At 39.3% G+C, this 22341-nt stretch overlaps 2 protein-coding genes across 2 annotated transcripts in view; one reads left to right on the top strand and one right to left on the bottom strand.

Annotated features, from left to right (window-relative positions):
* LOC124788465 overlaps positions 1-11753 on the bottom strand; it is a 254276-nt gene extending 242523 nt beyond the window's left edge. The window contains exon 1 of the mRNA XM_047255736.1: positions 11659-11753. The gene's annotated coding sequence lies outside the window, so the exon portion shown is untranslated. The remainder of the gene's footprint in view (positions 1-11658) is intronic.
* Positions 11754-12411: 658 nt separating this feature from the next.
* LOC124787972 (actin-binding LIM protein 1) overlaps positions 12412-22341 on the top strand; it is a 355811-nt gene continuing 345881 nt past the window's right edge. Inside the window, exon 1 of the mRNA XM_047254984.1 lies at positions 12412-12660. Within this exon, the coding sequence (XP_047110940.1) occupies positions 12657-12660 (4 nt within the window). The 5' untranslated portion in view covers positions 12412-12656. The remainder of the gene's footprint in view (positions 12661-22341) is intronic.

The following is a 22341-nucleotide window of genomic DNA, read 5'->3' as shown; positions in this document are numbered from 1 at the left end:
AGACCTTGACAGCTTAGAGACTGCTGGTGTTTGACTACCAGCAAGAAATGACGTACTACGCTTCATGGCGTGTCAACCACCCTCATGCCACTCACTCTGGCCAGGGGCCCTCCCCATGGGCACCACCCAGCTGCAGCAGAGGCCAGAATGGCCACTGCCGGGAGTCCTGATGCCCCAGGGTGACAGGCATCTACGCCTGTCAACGGAACAGGCATCAGCAGAGCGATCCCTGTGTAGTCTGGGGGCTGCAACCAACAGAATATATGGCGGCCCCACCACAACGGACTGGCTACCATGCTGGATATCAGGTGCAAATAAGCTAAGAAGTCCATTATCGTCAACAGCGCAGAAAGTGATACTGCACAGAGAATGGAGGACAATGCACCCTGGAGGGTGACCTCGCCTGAAAGCTGGAGAATTAGTGGAAGTGCAGATCCATGTCGACGAAGGATGCGAGAGGTCTCAGTGCATGATGGACACTATGCGCCATGTAAGGCGCCCTTCCCCCATTGGCTTGCTCTTTGAAAAATGGAGGTCAAATCCTACAGGGGACCTTCACATAAAGGCCGAAATGTGTGAGACTCCTTTTAATCACCTCTTACAACAGGCAGAAATAGCTCGGGCCTATTCTAACCCACAGACCTGCAGGGGGACAGGAAGTCGATTAGGTGTTCTTAGATGATAGGCACAGATGTGGAGGACTTACAATATGCCTGGTGCACAATATGGTGATCCTCTCTTGTGGTGGTCAGATATGGTTGACTGGAACCTTGATGAAGACTGTGCACACCCTCATGTTTCAATGTAGGCCCCTGTCACTTCCAAATGCGCCACAAATCTGGATATTGCATGATTTGACCAGACGGATAGAAGGACACCCACGATGAGGCCCTTTCAGACACTGTCCATTGCTGATAACACTCTAATACACCGGTACATGCCATATCCGTGTCTTTCACCATGACAACTCAACATCTAATGCTATTCACATCCTTCATATACAATACCAGGTATGGTAACAATAATAAACATGAACAGCACTAATGCACTCTGGTTGCTCTTCTACCTGTCACAGATAACTGCAGTCTACCCATATGCATACTTGCCAATGGTGTGTGCATGTAAACATTTACATTGATATCTGACCATGTCTTCTGTGTGCTTCATTTGCCAGGCAGTGTATATACAAAAAGTACAAATTGCCCTCTTTGATGACAATGCAAGAATTATAATTGAGCATAAGGGAGTAACTTCAACATATTTTCTTGAAAATTAATAACTGGTTCTCTGTGAAAAGACTGTCAATGAATTTAGATAAAAAGTAATCAAGCAGTACAGTACTGCACAATGCCTGACCACTTCACTAGAAACAAGGCGAGAGGGTAAATCAGTAAATGAAACTAAACATTCGATATTCTTAGGTACTTATACTGATAAGAACCTGACCTGGAAGTAGCATATTGCAAAACTTTTGAAACACCAAAGCTTTGCAGCGTTTGCATTGTCGATAATTGCTGCCTCTGGATCACAGGCTCCCGGGTTAGGCTCTCGGCCAGCTTAGGGATTTTCGCTGCCCGGGCACTGGGTGTTTGTGTTGTCCTCATCATTTCATCAACATAATTCATGACAGTGGGTAGATTCGACTGTGTAAAAAAACTGGGCCTTTGTACAGGTGCTGATGACCGCACAGTTGAGTGCCCCATAAACCAATCATCGTCAAACATCATTGTCGATAATATCAGATTTTAGAGATAAAAATGGCATTTTTAATTTATTGGCATTCGATATGTGCCCGTACAACTATCTCAACACTGGAGAGTAAATTATGATGATAAGAACACAGGACAACAGAACACCTGGTATCCGGCCAGGAATCAGACCCAGGCCCCTTTGGTTAGCAATCTACTGCGCTCACAGTGCATTTGATATGTGCCCTTACAACCATCCTCATCATTGGAGTGTAAATGGTGATGATAAGAACATAGTACAACAGAACACCCAGTCCCCGGCCAGGAATCAGACTCGGGCACCTTTGGTTAGCGATCTCCTGTGCTCACAGTGCAGCTACTGGGGCGGACTTGGCAAAAAGTTGACGTACCTTTTCTATTTCCATTCGCTAATGTTTATAGTACTGTACTGGGATAATTAGTCATAGAGAAGAAAAAGTGTTTGTTGTACAAGAGCACTTTAACATACTGACAACAGTCTCATAGTAGATTTATTCCCTTATGATGTTTGTTGTCGACAATCGATCATAGTTTGAAAGCAACACTAACATCCATGAATGTAATTCTAGAAGGATAAAAGATTTACAGTATCCATCACTCAGCCTTAGTGTGACACAGAAAGTAGTGAGGTATTGAACAAAAAAAAAATCTTTGACCATCTGCCCAGAAACATAAACAATGTAACGGGTAATAAAATTAACTTCAGAAACAAACTGAAATTACATCTGCTTGACAATGCTTTCTACTCCACATTTGTTTGTTTATCAAACCAATTGGCAACAAATTTAGCAGCAAACTTCTGAATGGCTTTGATGCCTTCCTTTAACCTTACCTGAAGGGGATCCCAAGCATTCAAGAGGTACTCAAACATGGGTCATATAAGTGTGCTATACACAGTCTCCCTTGCAAATGAACTACAGTTTCCTAAGATTCTCCCAATAAACTGAAGTTGACCATTCGGCTTCCATACTACCATTACTGCATGCTCATTACACTTCATATCACTTTGCAGTTTTATGCCTAGATATTCGGTTGACATAACAGCGTCAAGCAGCAGACCACTAATAATTGTATTCAAACATTACAAGATTGTTTATACCACTCATCTGGATTAACTTATGTTTACTGTATTTACAGGGTGATTCAAAAAGAATACCACAACTTTAAAAATGTGTATTTAATGAAAGAAACATAATATAACCTTCTGTTATACATCATTACAAAGAGTATTTAAAAAGGTTTTTTTTCACTCAAAAACAAGTTCAGAGATGTTCAATATGGCCCCCTCCAGACACTCGAGCAATATCAACCCGATACTCCAACTCGTTCCACACTCTCTGTAGCATATCAGGCATAACAGTTTGGATAGCTGCTGTTATTTCTTGTTTCAAATCATCAATGGTGGCTGGGAGAGGTGGCCGAAACACCATATCCTTAACATACCCCCATAATAAAAAAATCGCAGGGGGTAAGATCAGGGCTTCTTGGAGGCCAGTGATAAAGTGCTCTGTCATGGGCTGCCTGGCGGCCGATCCATCGCCTCGGGTAGTTGACGTTCAGGTAGTTACGGACAGATAAGTGCCAATGTGGTGGCGCTCCATCCTGCTGAAATATGAATTGTTGTGCTTCTTGCTCGAGCTGAGGGAACAGCCAATTCTCTAACATCTCCAGATACTGTAGTCCAGTTACAGTAGCACCTTCGAAGAAAAAGGGACCAAAAACTTTATTGGCTGAAATGGCACAGAAAACGTTCACCTTAGGCGACTCACGTTCATACTGAGTTGTTTCCCGTGGATTCTCAGTGCCCCATATACAGACATTGTGACGGTTGACTTTCCCGTTAGTGTGGAAAGTTGCTTCATCACTAAACACAATCTTTGAAACGAAAGATTCATCTGTCTGCCTAGTCAACAGCGCCTCAAGCGAACAAATGTACAACTAAATGAAACTTTATAGCTCCCTTAATTCGCTGACAGATAGTGCTTAGCTCTGCCTTTTGTCGTTGCAGACTTTTAAATTCCTAAAGTTGTGGTATTCTTTTTGAATCACCCTGTATATTCATCATATCAAATAGAAATGCTGCCTAAGTCATCCTATTATCCTTCTACGGTCACTCATTGATGATACTTTACTGTATGCTCAGCATCATCAGAGAACAGTTGCAGACTGCTGCTCACCCTATCCATCAGGTCATTTACATGTACAGAGAAGAAAAGTGGCCCTATACACTTAGCTGGTGCACTCCTGATGATACCTTTGTTTCTGATTAATACTCACTGTCAAGGATAGTGTACTGGGCTCTATCACTTAGAAGTATTTTAACAAAACAAATTTCTGGGAAGCTAATCCATATCCTTTGACCATGGTTAACAGAGTACAGTGGGGCAGGAATATGGAATCCCCTTGTTGCTCTTCTTCCATGTTTCATAGGATATTGTGTGAGAAAAGGGCAAGCTAAGTTTTGCACAAGTGATAGTTTCTAAAACCTCGACAAATTGGGGACTGCATCAGACGAGATTTGAAAACCTGAGAGCTTAAAGGTGGAAGACAGGATAATATGCAACACAGAGATTACTACCAAACATCTTGCACGAGTTAATAAGAGTCTGTCTTGCATATTTCCTGTCCTCCACCTTTAAGCTCTCAGATTTTCAAATCTTGTCTGATGCAGTTCCCAACAATCAGTCTTTCCTTCTCATCCTGTACAGTAAGTCTTCCCTGACCCCCGGTTCTGGGTGACTCCCGAAATCTACTCCATTTCCTAGACCTCTCCAGTCCTTTTCCTTCACCCTTCTTCTTTCCCCTTCAATCCTTCTGCATGAAGAAGGAGCCACAGGCTCCGAAAGTTTGCTAATTACAACAGTCTTATGTGTGTGTTCTGCCGTCACTTGGTGAGTAGCTTTTATATCCATCCAATCAAATGATTTTGTTAATAAACAATCCATGAACAAAGCTTTTCTTTCAATGAAGTTTATTGCATTCAAACAGACTGTGTTCAAGAATCCTGCAGATACTGATATTAAAGATATGCGACTAATTTTGTGGATTTGTTCTTTTACGCTTGTTAGATACAGGAGTTACCAGCACATTTTTCTGCCACTTGGGACTTTTCACTGGGCAAGAGGTTCGAAATAAATGGAAGCTAAGGAAGGGGCCCATGTCATACTGTCCTACCTGTAAAATCAAACAGGGTTCCATCCGGACCTGGTGACTTCTTTGTTTTCAACTCTGTCACTTGCTCCTCAATGCCAGTGATGTCTTTTTCTATGTCCTCCATACAGGAATTTGTATGATGGTCAAATTATGCTATGTCAGAACTATCTTCCTGCGTGAATGATTTTTAATGCAAAATTTAAAAACTTCAGCTTTCCTTTTGCTGTCTTCAATTGCCACGTCATCTGGACAGTGAGTCACTGTGAAATGTAGTAGAATGATGTTGGACAAAATGAATCTATCAATACTTCTTTCAGTCATAAGGAGGCAATGTTTAACTTCATACACATACATACACTTAACAATAGAACACCTTTACTCATAAGACCAGGTCTTATGTTCTCGAAACTTTAACAAAAGCCCGTACCGAGCTACTGAGCGTCTCTCCTGCAGAGTCTTGCACTGGAGTTTATTTATCATCTCCGTAATGCTTTCGCGATTACTAAATGATCCTGTAACGAAGCGCGCTGCTCTCCGTTGGATCTTCTCTATCTCTTCTATCAACCATATCTGGTATGGATCCCACACTGCTGAGCAGTATTCAAGCAGTGGGCGAACAACCATACTGTAACCTACTTCCTTTGTTTTTGGATTGCATTTCCTTAGGATTCTTCCAATGAATCTCAGTCTGGCATCTGCTTTACCGACGATCAACTTTATATGATCATTCCATTTTAAATCACTCCTAATGCGTACTCCCAGATAATTCATGGAATTAACTGCTTCCAGTTGCTGACCTGCTATTTTGTAGCTAAATGATAAGGGATCTATCTTTCCATGTATTCGCAGCACATTACACTTGTCTACATTGAGACTCAATTGCCATTCCCTGCACCATGCGTCAATTCGCTGCAGATCCTTCTGTATTTCAGTACAATTTTCCATTGTTACAACCTCTCGATACACCACAGCATCATCTGCAAAAAGCCTCAGTGAACTTCCGATGTCATCCACACGGTCATTTATGTATATTGTGAATAGCAATGGTCCTATGACACTCCCCTGCGGCACACCTGAAAACACTCTCACTTCGGAAGACTTCTCTCCATTGAGAATGGCACACTGCGTTCTGTTATCTCGGAACTCTTCAATCCAATCACACAATTGGTCTGATAGTCCATATGCTCTTACTTTGTTCATTAAATGACTGTGGGGAACTGTATCGAACGCCTTGCGGAAGTCAAGAAACACGGCATCTACCTGTGAACCCGTGTCTATGGCCCTCGTGAGTCTCGTGGACGAATAGCGCGAGCTGGGTTTCACACGACCGTCTTTTTCGAAACCCCTGCTGATTCCTACAGAGTAGATTTCTAGTCTCCAGAAAAGTCATTATACTCGAACATAATACGTGTTCCAAAATTCTACAACTGATCGACGTTAGAGATATAGGTCTATAGTTCTGCACATCTGTTCGACGTCCCTTCTTGAAAACGGGGATGACCTGTGCCCTTTTCCAATCCTTTGGAATGCTACGCTCTTCTAGAGACCTACGGTACACCGCTGCAAGAAGGGGGGCAAGTTCCTTCACGTACTCTGTGTAAAATCGAACTGGTATCCCATCAGGTCTAGCGGCCTTTCCTCTTTTGAGCGATTTTAATTGTTTCTCTATCCCTCTGTTGTCTATTTCTATATCTACCATTTTGTCATCTGTACGACAATCTAGAGAAGGATCTACAGTGCAGTTTTAATTTCACATCTGGAGTAAAGATCCATCTGAGAAGATCAGGATCATTGTACTAACTATTTTTACATTTCAGTATCAGATTTGAGATGAAATTTCAACATTAAAATTCAAGAACTTTACGTAACCATGGCTGCTGATAACTGGAACACAGACCAAGATTGTGAATAAGGTACTCCTTTACTTTAGTTTTGATTTTTTAGGAAATTCCATTTTCTTGTCTGATGTTTACTGGCAATAGAACATGATGTTAGACCAAAGGTATGAGTGCAACTAGCCAGATATAACAACTGATTTGGAAACACTTGCAATTCGCAGTAAACAAGACTAGTGATGTGAGCCATGCAAATACACAGTGAGGAGGACATTTATAAATGGGCATTTGCCCGGGAATTTGCCCAAAGAAGTTCTAAATGCTCAGACTTTGGCCATTCATAAAAAAAGTATTTATAAACACACACACACACACGAGAGAGAGAGAGAGAGAGAGAGAGAGAGAGAGAGAGAGAGAGAGAGAGAGAGAGAGAATTACCATGTCGAACAACCGTATAATGACAGCCAGTATAAAAAATAAAATAAAATTTAAAAAAAAAAGGTCTTTATGTCACTGCTTTGTAATGTTACACATTTTATAACCCGTGTCAAATCTCTGAATATTACTGAAGAATGATTATTGATAACAAAATTATTACTGAACATATTAAACAGCTGGTATGTGATCCTTGATATAAATGTATTCCTAATTATTAAACTGTTTTAAGCGCAGAAAAATGCTTTAGTGTCAGATGTAGTGACATTTGAGATACATTAGTTTTCTATTCTGCTCCTTTCTTTATCTAGTTCCGTATGACTGCACTGCTGTGAAGATAAAATTGACTTCATTAAAAAAAAAGTTATGTTTATAGTCCAATTTATTTCCCCTAATAACCCTCCCCTAATGTTCAAGCAGCTTTTGCAACTTGGCTACCCAACCACAAAAGAAGCAGTGTTGCAAAACACATTTTCCAGAACAAAATAACAGCTTAATTGTTTTTAAGTGCCACTTATCAATTAATCTTTAAAATGCATAGCATTTATGAATTTTGGTCATTTTCCCAGGCATTTACCCTGGCCATTTGCCCCAACCTATTTCAAACAACTGAATAAGACTGCTGATAACAAACAAGGAATGCCACATGATCACTCTTGTCATTTGGTATAGTGTATGCAGGAACACTGTAGTCACCTAAAACCACAGGAGACAATAATGAGTGACATTTGTTTGATTATTCATTATGGCAATGAATGCATTCGTGTGATTATTGTTGGCTGAGTTATAAACTGTTCACCATGCTGTTTTAACTTAAATTCTGAATGTTTATACAAGTGTAACTACATGGGTAATTGTTGGTAGTGTCTTAGATTGTCATTAAGGATTCCGACAGCCATTAATTGTGGCTATTCTCAGCAGCAGCTGTAAGTTGTGAAGCCTCTGAAAACCAATCATATACTTTCTTCATCAAACTCCATACACACTGTTCCACCAAGACAATGTCCTGTCAGTTCTTCTTGTCTGTGATTTCTTTGCAGGGCATTAGTGATACATTCAAAGTGCTCACTTGGGGCCACATTTATCAGCATTGCAGATACAGTCTGCAGCTTACCCTGAAGGCAACAGTACAGCAGGTACCATAACAACTCCAGTAAGCACCACAAAAGCATTCAAGCTAGCTTCACCATGTGAGGCACTGGCTTCAAGACCAGTGGCAGGCGTATCCTACACAACAGAGACACAATCGGAAGCACTACTTTACCTCGGCAAATGACATGTCATCCAAGCATCGAGCAGGTATCACTCCACTGGTCCTGTATTTAGGATGGTGCCCAGCCGATCTCTGCCATTGCAGTCCACTGAGCCAGTGGAAGCAATTCTGAAGCAGTGTTACCAGGATCTACACCATGTGGTTCCAGCAGCAGTCCGATCTGGAGGATACCACACCGCAGCCACTATGAGCAGCCAGCTGTTGCCCAGTGAACTTCACCTCCTCTGACTTGGCTTCCTGTATACTCAATGCTCCAAGATTGGTATTCTTTTGTTTGGAACTTGGACTGTCATATATGCTCAGTAGTTGCCGTCACTATACTACCAAATGAACTTTGACTTTATTGCACTTCCTGAATAGGGGCCTGTGCTAATTGAGTATAAGGCTTCGGGTCGACAGAAGCGTCCGATCCCATGTGTCGGCTTTGACCCATGACGTAAGGGTGTTGTCGTGTGTGACGTCATGACGGCACGGAGTTTGGTTTGAGTGTGGCTGTCTCCAGTTCTGTTTTATCTTATTTTATTTACTTTTCTGATCTGTTCGTTCTATCTAGTGAGATTTTTTTTTTTAATTTAAAAACACTTATTACTTATTTTAACTATCTGTTTCCTCCAATTTCTGTTTTAGTTTATTATATTTATCTCTCTGATCTGCTCGTTCTATCCCATGAGATTTTTTTTTTTTTAAAGACAAAAAACACTAATCAGCCACTGAAGCATCTTTATCTTCTATGGGTTGCATGGGTTACGACCCCTGGGGAGGTGGGTGGGTATTCATGCATGGCTGTCTTCACTTACACGTTGTAGCTACGCAAGGCGTCTAAATTTGTTTATATTTAGTTTGCCCCCCACCCAAAACACCCCATTTCCCGCGCTTGTCCCGTTAGTGTCATTAGGCTTCTTGTGGAATGTGTGTGTGTGTGTGTGTGTGTTTTTTTTGTTTCTGCCATATTTGTGACGTCATGGGTCAAAGCAGACGGGCGGGATCGGACGCTTCCGTATTTCCAAGGCTTCTTATGCCTGTCCCAAACTAGTCCAGTGACTTCCATCATGGCGATTCCTTTGGTAGAACTTATAATTTCTCAAGTGCCTTCATGGACAGTGACAGAATAATCTTTATTTTTTATCAATCATTAATTTATGGTTAAGTCCAGCCAGCCCACTAAGTTTATATTGAACAAGTTTGTTGGTAGTTTTGTGTGATATGAAAATAAATGCTAATTAACTATGACCCGAGAAAATCAGATATTGAGTATGTGCTACCACACAGGACACGTCAGCCAGAAGTTGCTTACTCTTCAGCCTACCTGTTTTGAGGACACATCACTAATTGGATATTAGTTGTTCGAGGCAATTGTACCTTTAGTCTCCCATGGCAGTAGAAACAATGGCTGCCAATGAATGCTTCACAACATGATTCAATGACACTCTCTTGAGTATTTAATCATTTAGGGATCATCTCACAATTTAGTATGATTTCTGATTATAATACAATGAAAATAAGTAGCTTCAATTATACATACACATGTAACGCATAAATTTGTTTTTATGAGGATACAAGAAGTGGTGTTCAAGAATTTTGCACATTAATGTCATTACTTTTTTTAAACAAACCAACAGGAATAATACTGAGAGGTGGGAAAAGGAGCTGAAGAAATACTAGAAATAAAAATACAGTAGTCGGTCATGACAACAAAAAACAGAAAAAAATATAGATATATTGGCAGGTGACAAACGTAAGTAACATCATTTCATGCCTAGGGTTATGAGAGACAACAGTTGCAAAAGGGAGGCAAAATTATAAACAAAGTCAAACAGCTAAGACTGAAATTCCACAACACCTTTAGTCAGCTGCAGTAACTTAATAAGTTAATAATAATACCTAACAACTGAAGTAGAAGCTGCAAAGTGTATTTGAAATGAAAAAGGAAAGCAGACGTTTTAATCTCCTGTAGGAGGTCGATGGCAGTCCGTTCATTTTCCATTCACCCTGAATGGTGTTTTCCCCTTTCATGTCAAATTTTCGCCGTTGTCTATCTGTCTCAACACCCCCCCCCCCCCCCCTTCTCCCCTACTGTTACACATTGTCTCATTTTCCATCAAAAAGGTCAAATACATTGATAGCTACCAAATGGCACATTTTAAGACAGTGTGCTTAATAATATGAACATTTCTTTCATTTTGAAACAAAAAAATGGCAGAAAAATGTAAAAGATGAAACTTTCAGGTATCAAAAAGAAGGAAAATCTTAATCCAAAGATCAGATGCTTCATATAAAACTGACACTACCATCAAGCTGAGGTCCTTTATCCAATTTTCAAAAAGTCTATAAAGAGCCATATGAAGATATATAACGAAAATTAAATACCATATATATGTAGAATTGCAACTGTAAAATTATAAAAATTAAATAAGTAAATTGACTATGTAGCAGAAGAAATTTTTCAGCACACTTCCTCTTATGATCTTTAATTACGTCTTACTCAACACTCTTTACCTCCGCAATGGTGAAATAAACTATACAGTAAGAAAAGTGTGTCATATTTGAATTTTTATTAGATTCTCTTTCGTACAATTTTGCCGTTCGTTTCTGTGAACCCCGAGCTGCCTGATGTCCAACAGATTAGTACCGCCCTTCCAATTTGCTGAAGGAGCAGCAGGGGAGAGGAACACAGAAATGCCGAAAACTGAATTGACAGAATCTTGAAGATAAATGCTAACTAGATGGCGAAAGCCGACTTGAAAATGTTAAGTCTAGGAATATACTACAGACCCCTACGGGTCGCTGCCGTATAAATAGTGAAAATAAGATTTATTCTAATTGCAGCGCGCACAGAGGCATTTAATCAGTCAATCTTCCTGCGCTCCATACTTCTCTGCAACGGAAAGAAACACTACAATGGTACAATGAAAAGTATTCTCTGCCATGCACTTCACAGCAGTTTGCAGACTACAGATGTTGAAACTTATGGAATTAAATTGATGGATTAGTCCCCAAACAAAATCTGCTGCGAACAGTGCAACCAAGTCCGCAATTACACAGTAGCGAAGCACATTCCCTTTTACACATCTGAACCCTTTTATCAAGGATGAAGGTGATTGGTCGCTATAGAGATAACGTCGATAAGGAGTGCATTAATAATTTACATTAGTTGGGCCAATATGAATTATTTTGCTTCTATTTTATAGTTGGAATAATGTGCTGCGTATAGGAACGCAGTTAATTTATGTCGTACCTTAAAGGTCACACTCCCTTAGATTATCAGGGAAAGATTTTTCTTTCCACATACAGGAATTTCTCGCCTCAAAATTAATTTTGGCGCCTAAACACGTCCACATTCATATCTAAACTACAAAAAGGAAACAAACTACTAACGATTTTGCAGCAACTCATTCTGTGGCGTATAGTATGGATGATAGTTTTCTTAGTCGCTGTCGAATCAGAGTAATAATTAGAGACGCGAGATAACAATTTATAGTTACATCTCCCCCTTTCAACAAACCTAGTTCATACATCTTTCCCAACGCTGTTAACGTGGGGTTGTATGAATTTATCACTTTACCTCAAACGAGATTTATTTATAATGAATGAGAGCAAAGCAACTTTTCCAACAGTTTTCAAACTTTACGAGTATCAATGACAGTATTTCATGTCATTTTTTGGAAACCTCAGTTCTGTACACTCTTAAACTAATATGTCATTACAGTACAGTGTTTTCATTGCCATTCTGGCCACAGTTATTGTTCTAGTAAACCAGCTCTATGAGTGAGAGAGGAACTAATTTTTAAGAACGAAAAATTTGTTTTAAACTTTATTACTATTCTGCTGCTTCCTTGACGGCGCAAATACAATTGTGGGCGTATAGATGGCACGCGAGTGTCGATTATGTAATTTTTTTTAAGTTTCACATTTTAGATGTATATGTAGCCTTATATTGCTTCCCTTCAAATTAAATTGATCAGAATTACGCAGCGAATAATCGCTGTTAAACCTGCTCACGCAGGCTTCATTCAACAACCTATTGAATGAAATTCGGATACGCCTCCCTCTACTTCCCGTACTTGAACTCGTCCTTGCGTGAGAGGTGGATCAGTCGTATTTGTGCGGGTTTGTGTTTATATCTGTTTGTGGTGTTATAGCCTATTTTTTTATGAACGGAGTATGAACTATAGGTGACAAATTCTAACATCGGAAGCTACAAGAACAGAAAGATAAACATCATCGGTTGCAGAAATGGGTAAGTGTATTTTGCCGGCGACTCGGTAACGTGAGGGTGAAATGTTTACAACGCCGTTCTTTATTTGATTTCCTTAATTTGACACTCTTTTTATTTTGATCGTTAATGGCAACTCAGTAGTTTCTCACATTTATTCCATTTTCACCTATTTCTGTTGGAAAAAAATGGAAAGTTACTATAGAAACTTGAAGATATTGACGTGTGTTTATTAAAGTCTGGCGTACATGAATGTGGAAATATTGAGATGCTGCAGAGGAAAGAGCGCAGGTTGTTATAATTTTTGGTAAACTGCGGTAGAATAGAAAGATAATTTCTCGTAGAGTGCTGTGTAAGTCCCTTACAGCGGCCCCCTATACAATAGGTGCATTTTTAAGCTAAGATTCTTTTCCTGACAATCACGAAATCGTATTCTGTGATTATCAGTGAAAGTCTACATCACATTTCCAGTTCCTTCTTTCTCCTATGTTGTTCTGAAAAGTATGCTGATAGATTAAAAATCAGCCGATTCGTTTATTATCTTAACAGTAATGGATCAGTTAAATGATCGTGCCAGACATTACGTATGTATATTATTATTCGCTGCATATTTTTGGAAATGAATTAGTGGTATACCTCCGTTGTGACGCCAAATTGGGTACCGTGTGTCACTATCAAAACATTTTGTTCAATGTAACCTATCTTCCCTCTTCCGCATGTAGAGAAATCTTGTCGTGGTAAACACTAACCAGCATTTTATTGCCTTTCACACATTTTGCCTTTTGGGGATTTTTCATCGCAAAGAAATCATATTTGGTGTTTTCAAAACTGCCAGGCTGAAACATAATTATTTATGGGTCTGACCTATATGTTGATTTCCATTGACTGTCAAGATCAGACACAGGCATTGGTATTTAACATTTCATAACGGCATTTACTCTTCCAGAGTTTCTGCAGTGATCATTGCGTAGTTAAATGACAGGTATAACTCCTTATACCACCATTTTTCCACATTTTTGACCTGTGAGTAATTATTGCTTATTGCGTTAATGTATGCAGCATGTACAATGCTGACAGAGGAGAAACTGGTCAGTAGGTAAATTGTTTTGCAACTGTAAAGATTTGCATTCTGCCTTCCACTGTCAGTTCCTTCTTTCCCTTTAGTTATTTTGAAAAGTACATTGATTATAGAAAAAAGGTAAGGTACTATCTAGGTAACTGGAAAATAAATAAAATGATAAATTCATTTATGTAAAATAGGATAGATTGCTACCCAATACATACAAGTGGAGTTGTGTAGCCTGTTGAAAGAAGATTGTTATAAACTATTGGAGAGAGTCTTTCAAATGTAGAAGAAAAATAATACCACACACACACACACACACACACACACACACACACACACACACACACACACACACACACAGCTCGCACGTACTTACGGCCACAGTCAGACTTACAATACCTAAGAGTTTTCTGTCAATGCACCTGTCTGCCACTCGACACCTCTTCTATGTGGTGGTTAGCTATTCATCCTGTTTCACATTGTTGTAATCCCATCCTGGATTTTTCCAATATTTGTTGAATTGACTGGATTCATTTAATTTACTAAGATAAGTTGTTTCTTTTGACAAAAGAAGCAGCCATTAGAAATAGGAAGATTCAAATGCATAAATAGAAATGTTAGAGAAATTTTTGTAAAAAATGTAAAACAAGAGACAGCTATAAAAATTTATAAAACTGATTACTCTTATTCTACTGTGTGGAAGTAAGGTATTGGTCGTGATGAAAGAAGAAGATGGGAGGAAGCAGAAATAAATTGTTTTAGTACAACAGAGTTAATGAGAAGTTACCAGGAAAGAAATTAAGAAGTAATGACAGATGTACAAAGTACGGGAAATCACATAGGTTATAAAATTAAGGGATAACGTACTTAGTATAACTAATCTCACTGATTCTTGGTTGTACACGGAAATGTAAAGAGAAGGAAAACAGTCATTGGGATAATGAAGAATAAAAATGCAAAGACAAGCTATTATTATATTATTTGTAGTATTCTCTGATTGACGAGCCAATTTTTTTACCATCCTTCTGATGTCTTTGGAGACAGCCCAGTTCAACACTGTTTTGTCTCCCATCTTATAACTCCCAGTAAGGCAACTAAAATTAGGCCTACTACCTACAATTCAGCATTACAATCGATTAATCTTTGTAAGCTGCGATTTGCCCGTTACATATAGGCCTATATATTTGCTCGTGAGTGCAGTGAGTGCTGCTGTTAGTGCTGAATGACAAATTCTATGACTGTAATCTATAATCTCTTTCAGTGTGTGTGTGTGTGTGTGTGTGTGTGTGTGTGTGTAATTGAACAAAACTGGCTGGATTCCTAGACATGTTATGAAATCTAAAACTTCATTGACAGAAAAATCTTGGTATTAATAATCTTTCACTTTGAAAATGCACTCATCACACATGAAGAGATGTGTGTAAACCACCTTCGTTCAGCTAGTAAAGATGTACTAATTTTTCTTAACCATGCTTCACTCAGCAAGTTGTGTATTTGAATGGACCCAAAACAGAAAAACAAGTGCAGAAACATCCACAGAAAAATGAACATAAATAGCAGTACAGATAGATCTATTATTTGTCTATATTCCAGCAAAGATCTTTAAGGGATTAATATTAATGACTCAACATTTTTACCTAATGTAGGAACATTTGACGAGTAATAATGTAATCCAGTTATAAATTTCTTCTCCTTTTTCAACTTCTTTATGTAAGCTAGCAGAGCAGTGTAAAATATGATTCTGATGTTGCTTACATGTCTCTGGTAATGGCTAATGGTCATACTGTTAATGCATTTTGAAGCTACACATTCATGATCTGCCAATCTACAGTAAATGTTAAACAGAGGAAGCTTACCATATGGTGATCAATCTGAAAAAACTAAATACTCAGACAAATTCCTCTTTTGTTTGTGTGTGAGAAGTAAATATTAGAAAAATGTATGGGGGCAATATGCACCATTGTTTTTTTATTTCTCATAAAATGACAAACAGTAGTTCATTTTCCTTGCATCAGATTGTTGGCTTGGTTGCCTCTTCTTGAACTGTAAAGATTAGACTTGCAAGTTGTTTTTTTGTGAAGAGTGTCATACATTTTCAAGCACAGCGAAACAGTGTTCTTTTGTTGTGCGAGAGGCGTGTGCAATATATGTGTCAACCATTTTTAAATGACCGAGTGAGGTAGCACAGTGGTTAGCACACTAGACTTGCATTCGGGAGGACAAAGGTTCAATCCTGGGTCCATCATCCAGATTTAGGCTTTCCGCGATTTCCCGAAATCGCTCCAAGCAAATGCTGGGATGGTTCCTTCGAAAGGTTACAGCTGATTTCCTTCCCCATCCTTGACACAATTCAAGCTTGTGCTCCATCTCTAATGACCTCTGTCGACAGGACATTAAACCCAATCTTCTTTCCTTTCTTTCCTTTTGAAATGAAAGGAGTTATGAAATGCTATTTTTTTTCAATTTCCATCAGTTGCCTTTTTCCTGTAAGGTAGACTAAATGAACTTTCTATATGACTCAGCTATCCTCTCAATAAATGTATTTAGTATTGCACCTTGATAAACAGAGCTCTAAGACTGCCATTTCCTTCCACCCCCCCTCTCTCTCTCTCTGCACGTTACAGTGTGTACATCTTATAAGCAAACAGTAGTTCGTAGTCTTACACTGTAATTTGATATTCAAGTGACACTGTCAAAGATCTAAATTACATTAAAGTTTATCTGATAATGAAATTCTGCACATAAATGGATCAGTATTAATTGTTATACTATTTAATTTAGGCTTAGACTGATATGTTAATGACATGTTTGATTTGTTACATTATCCTGTGGTGAGCTTCCTTATGTTCATACGATACCTGTCTGTTCTTTGGCTGATAAATGTGTTACCAATAAAGTTTATTCTTTATGAGGTAATGTTGGAAAACTTTAGCATGTGAGAATCCAGCCTCTTACAGAGCTCTTTGAAGCAGGGTCTTCTGTTTTTTGTAGCATGTTGTTTATATTAGGCCAACGGTGTAAGCCATGTTTAAATGCATTATTTGAAATTGACTTGACTGTGCACAATATCATATTTTTTCCTCCTTGTTATCATTCTTATTTCCTCTGTCCAACCACTGTTCTACTTTTTTACTTATTGGAACAGAAACATATACATAAGTTATCTATACTCCATTCTGTTTGATATTCTTTCATATTTTAGTCCAACACACTGCCAAAGTGTTGTTAATTTCTAGAAATCACTTGTCCAAAACATTGGTCTACTGTCCAGAATTTTAATAATTTATTTTGGGAGGCTACTTCTTTTTTATCTATTCTGTAATTGTGGTCATAAAATTCGAGCTTTCATTTCCTGATTCAAGTTTTTCCCTTAACATATAATGACAGTCTACAGTTTTGTGGCTATTGTTTTGTGAGGATCTACTTTTCAGTCTACTCCTCTTCTTTTAACACTACCTTTTATGGCATTCAAAGGGTGTGCCTTTCGTAGGCATTCTGTTTTAATGACAGTTGTAGTGGCTCATCTTAAGATTTCTTCACCTAGGGGTTGTACACGCTACAAAAACTATCTTGTCTCAGTGTTACCTCACCCCATAACTAATTTTTCAGAGTACTCTCCTGCAAGATAGTTAATGCCGTCAGGTCTTTCAGTACTACCTAGCAATGTTGTTAAGTGGTCTGGTTCCGTATTTGTGGTGGACTTGAATTTGGTGTTCTAAATGAAATCTATAGTCCAGCATTTTTTCCTGTTCTTTTGTTGGTTTAACCTTCTCTCTTTCAGTACCTATGTAGCTACATAAAATTGCAAGAACCCTGACAAGAACAAGACAGTTTTTCCTGAAACTGCTTTTTGCACTTTCTCAATTTCAACAAGATCCATTTTCTAATTTGCAGATTATCTTCTGTAGTACACTATTGAATACAGCTGGCAACAGCAAATTCTACTTCACTGCAGCTTTTATTTCCAGTTTTTCAGTACTATGTAACCATACAGAAACTGTAATCTGTCCACTAGTCGAATTTTCTACATTTAAAAGCTGTAGTGTTCATTGCGAACTGTTATTTCTTGGGTAATCCATAGGCAATTTCTTATTGACTTCAAATTCTGAGCTTTACCTATGAATCTTTACAATAGAATAATGTTCCTTTGCTTAATTGTAGCAATCTCCTTGCATACAGTTGCATTTCTTCAGATGTTGCATGGTGCATTTCCTGGAAGAGGAGGAAGCCTCTCAACTTGGGTGATTTCAGGCAACTTGTAACTAATCCACAGGTGTCGTTGAGGGTAACTAAATTCTGGGTTACATTGGGTATTTGCCAATGTACAGTCAGTTTCCAGAGAATTTAAACATTTACACAGCAAATTATTCCATCTAGGATTATCAGTTTAAATTAATGTTTGTTCCCTGACTCCCAGGTATATTGAAGTGTCACGGAAATCCAAAGTGGTGCCCAACAATTGTACTTTGTGGTGAGTTTTTTTTTTGTCTAGATGTAATACTCTAATCGGTGTCTTTGCAGTATTAGGTCCATGATGGTGAGTGGTGCAGTAATCCCAAGCTTTCAGTCATATATAGGATTGTATACACAGTTTCAATGTCAGCACTGTGAAACAACAGTTGGATTGTATGTTGTTAAGACAAAGTGGAGCCATTACAATTGTTAGTGGTAAATTTTATCATCGTCATTGCTAAAGAAGTGTCAGTCTTAAAAAGTGAAAGCTATATGCATTGCTGTTGTGGTTGACAGCCCCCTCGTACAGTCATTATATGGTTGCTATGCGTGTTATCTCTCGACATTGAATTCCCTTCCGTGCACGATTAACTGCAAATAAATAAAATTAAAATTTCAGGAGAAATTGACTTGCGTTTTCCATGGTTTCCCCAAGTTGCTTAGGTGACTTCTGGGATGATTTCATTGAGAAAGCCATGGCCAACGTTTTGCTTTGTATGTATAAATTGTATCCCTTTTTTACCCCGACATGCCCTGTACTGTTGTATTGAACGGTCAAAGGACGAAAACCGTAATAAATTACTTTCACCGTAACAAAAGCTTACCCAACACGGAAGGAAGATTAGGTTAATCATCCTGTCTATTTTGTCAAGTTCGGATAGGACGTGGGCAGGGAAGGAATGAAAAGTGGCCGTGTGCTTTTCAAACCGACCCATCCGTAAGTTCTTTAATAAGCGATTTAGGGACGTCACGAAATGCGAATGAAGTGTCTCACCACTAACAGTAATAAGCTTGCACTTAGTTATGACTATACTGTTGTGAAATGCCAGATTAAATATTTTGCAGTGTTGCTCCTGTCGACTTCTCCGGTTCAAGGGTGTTTCCGCAGTACGTTTATGTCTATTATTATATGGCAGATGGAATCATATGTCTTAAAAATTGAAATCTTTGTGTTAAAAAAAATGAGATTTAACCTCCATGTGTAGTCAGTGAATTAAAACATTAGCGTTTTGTACCTGACACCCAATGAATTTCCTAGCTTCCTTTTAGCGCGACACAACGCGCTTCGTTGTAAAATGATCCATCAAGCGAAATATTAGATCTACACACGCTGCGCTAATTTCTTCCATTTTGGTAGCGAACTGCACTTTTCCTTTGTTCTTTGTGTTAAATTCGTTTCTAGGATGAATCAGAACGGCAAGAGCGCGCACGAGTTGTTCGATGGTGTATTTGTACTGTTGCACTGTTGAGTCTCTAGTAGTTACTCACAAAACTTGCATACGTGCTTTGCACAGTTGACGTAAAATAGGTAATTGTTGGTTTACGCTCTCGAATAACCGATCCCTCTGTTCAGATTCTCGTAACTGATCATGTGTACGACAACAGAGTATTATTTTGCTCTACAAAAAGCGATGAACATATGTTGCAGTGCATAGTACAAAACGCAGTGCCTCTGTCACTGAACCTGTAGTGATGTGAATGATTTGGACAGTTACGTTCGTCGGATGCAGGCAGTGCATCTGGAAGGTAGAGGTCAAATTTGTCTGCGGATCGCCTCGGCAAGCATTGCCGGAAGTGAGCAAGAGCTCACTTCCTGTGCTCCATTGATCTGTTTCACATGCACACAGCTAGCAGACTGCACATCCTGTCCGCCGACAGGCTCTTGCTGGCTGCATCCACGAGTGACCTGTTACACCTCAGTCGAGCGTGGAACAAGAAGTTTTTTGGTACCTAGAAGAACCGTTTCCCATACCTAGTCGATCCTAGCATTGTAGCGGAATGATTGTGTACGTGGATCACGTATTTACTTGGGGAGGCAGGAGATACTCATTCGGGATCGAATCCGCGCTCCGGTCTAAGGACCACTGGTGCAGTACAGCGACCAGATGGAGAGGAATTTTTTATATTTTTCTACACAGCTAGAAGAGTTGACACCTCGTCCCTGTTTGTGCCAAGTGAACGGTGTTCCCGCCCTAACCTAGCAAGTGTGTCGAAAGAAGGTACCAAACAGTAATGTATGGTATATCTCGTATCGACAGGGATCAGACTCTCGTTATCGTATAGTTTGAAAGCCTCACGCAGAAATTTGTTTTTACGATATCCATCTCTAAATTATCCACTGCAGAGGCAGCTTTCAACTCCTGTTTGTCTGGTCATCAGCTGATATCCTCAGCAAACTGTATGTAGGCTGTCTTGCCGATTATAGGATTGTGATTTATATCTGCTGTATAGTTGAATTTAGCAGTATTGAAAGCGCTTGTATCCATACTCAACGTCAAGGATGACCCAGTGAACCTGAAAACGAAAGTGTATAGTATTTGTGTCCGTCCAGTAACAACTTCCGGTATAGAAATATTGCATCTGATAAAGACGAGTGCTCGTTAACCACATCGTTCACAAAAAATCAGTGGACAGGCAACTGCAGGTCTTGTTTCTGGGACGCAGAAGAAGCATTGGAGAAAAGCAAAAGGCATGGCATGATAACGCGAGGCAGACTGCTGGAAGAGGCTATCATTCAGCAGTGCACGAATCACGGGCGAAGAAGAATCGTGTACTAATGGGATTAGAACTTTCGACACTTTGCGAAAATCTTCAATACTGTAGATACTTCCAGTTTGTATATGCTGTTTCCATTCTGCTGGATTCTCAATATTTTTGCCGATTTTTCAAATGGCCTAAACTCAACCGTTCTACATATGGCCGTCCGTACTGGTTATTGCAATAGTCAGGATCTAGCATTGTTCTCTTCTGTAAATACTGCTTGGAATTCCCACTTACTGCATCTCAGTCGATTTGTCCTCCTTCCTCTTGTAAAGGTGACGACTTACGTCCGAGAATACAGTTCGCTCCATATAATGGTTTGGTAATAAGGATGCGGATTAGGAATAGAGCACTAGATTTCATTAATCTTGTTCCACCACATTTTGGGACAATGATTTTAATTTGATGCGTTATTTACCACCACTCACATTTAGTCTTTGAAAGACTGTTAAATAATTCATTCATTCTCTCGCGAATCGTTTTTCAATTGAAATCGCCTTAGCAATTCAGAATGTACCCGTGTTTAGCATACTCTCCCTTGTAGTAAAATATTCCTGGTAAATGCACGGAGAGCAAAGATAAATATTCCAGCGTAAAATTTGTACCAGATGTTAGTATTACGGTAGTTGGAGAACAGGATTGTAGCGAGACTGGTGTTCAGCGTATTAGCTCTTCATTTGATTGATTTCATGACACGGTGTAGGTCGACGCTCCGAAATAGCGGGGCCGCATCGGCCAGGCCGTTAATCCCTCCAACTGGAGCGCGTGTAATCCAATTCCATTCTGCTGCATCAGCTAGTCTGATGTGCGCGACGCATACTGCCTGAAAGTACTTACGCTGCATAAGATATCCGCTCGAGTTTAGTGTCTGTAAATAGTCCGCATCGTTTTGCAAATGGCTCTTTCTGTGTAATCCCTGACATCTGTTCAATGTATATCGCAATGTACTAAGTTGGCAGGCAGAGAAAGTAAAATTATCGTTAAAGTACCAACTCGGTATTAAGTGCTGATTCATGCTAGTTTTAAAAAAGACGTCATGCTGGCCTTCGGCTCTGAAACTACGTACTCATAAATCCATATTGCAATTTCGGCTGTGGGATCGTTATCAAGTGGAGTATTGCGTTCATTGTGCTGCAAGACTTGAAGGGAAAAAAAATTCCTTCATGTATATATGTCATTTCCCGCCCATATGCTCAATATTTAACGTTGCTCTCTCATTTAACGTAGTGTTTTGATGTGATTTATGTGACTGGTGACAGCAACGTAAAATATCCAGCCTGTAGACGTGGTGATGACATAATGTACTTGAGGAATATGTTTTAAAGTTTTTCAGACGTACTGAGGCATAATTTTCCCAGTACTCCACTTCATAATGGCCATAAGGTTGAAAATGCATGCGTGGATTTTATGAAAAATTAGTTTCACACTCAAAGACGTCCCTGTGCCATTTAAAAACTGATTACAATGTCTGTTTGATAGACGCAGCGAACAAATTTTCGGATAGTTAACTTCCTGTTCGGCAAATGACGTGCCGCTCGCCGGGTCATCCATGGTGCTAAAACAGTCATTTTCCTCTCGAAAAGTAGCAACAAAATATGATAGAATCTGTGTAAGAATGCATTAGGTGTACAAACACCACAAAAGGA

The sequence above is a fragment of the Schistocerca piceifrons genome, chromosome 3, assembly GCF_021461385.2.
Source record: "Schistocerca piceifrons isolate TAMUIC-IGC-003096 chromosome 3, iqSchPice1.1, whole genome shotgun sequence".
NCBI lineage: Eukaryota > Metazoa > Arthropoda > Insecta > Orthoptera > Acrididae > Schistocerca > Schistocerca piceifrons.
The sequence above is the reverse complement of the archived record's forward strand: the minus strand, read 5'-3'. Positions and strand labels throughout refer to the sequence as shown.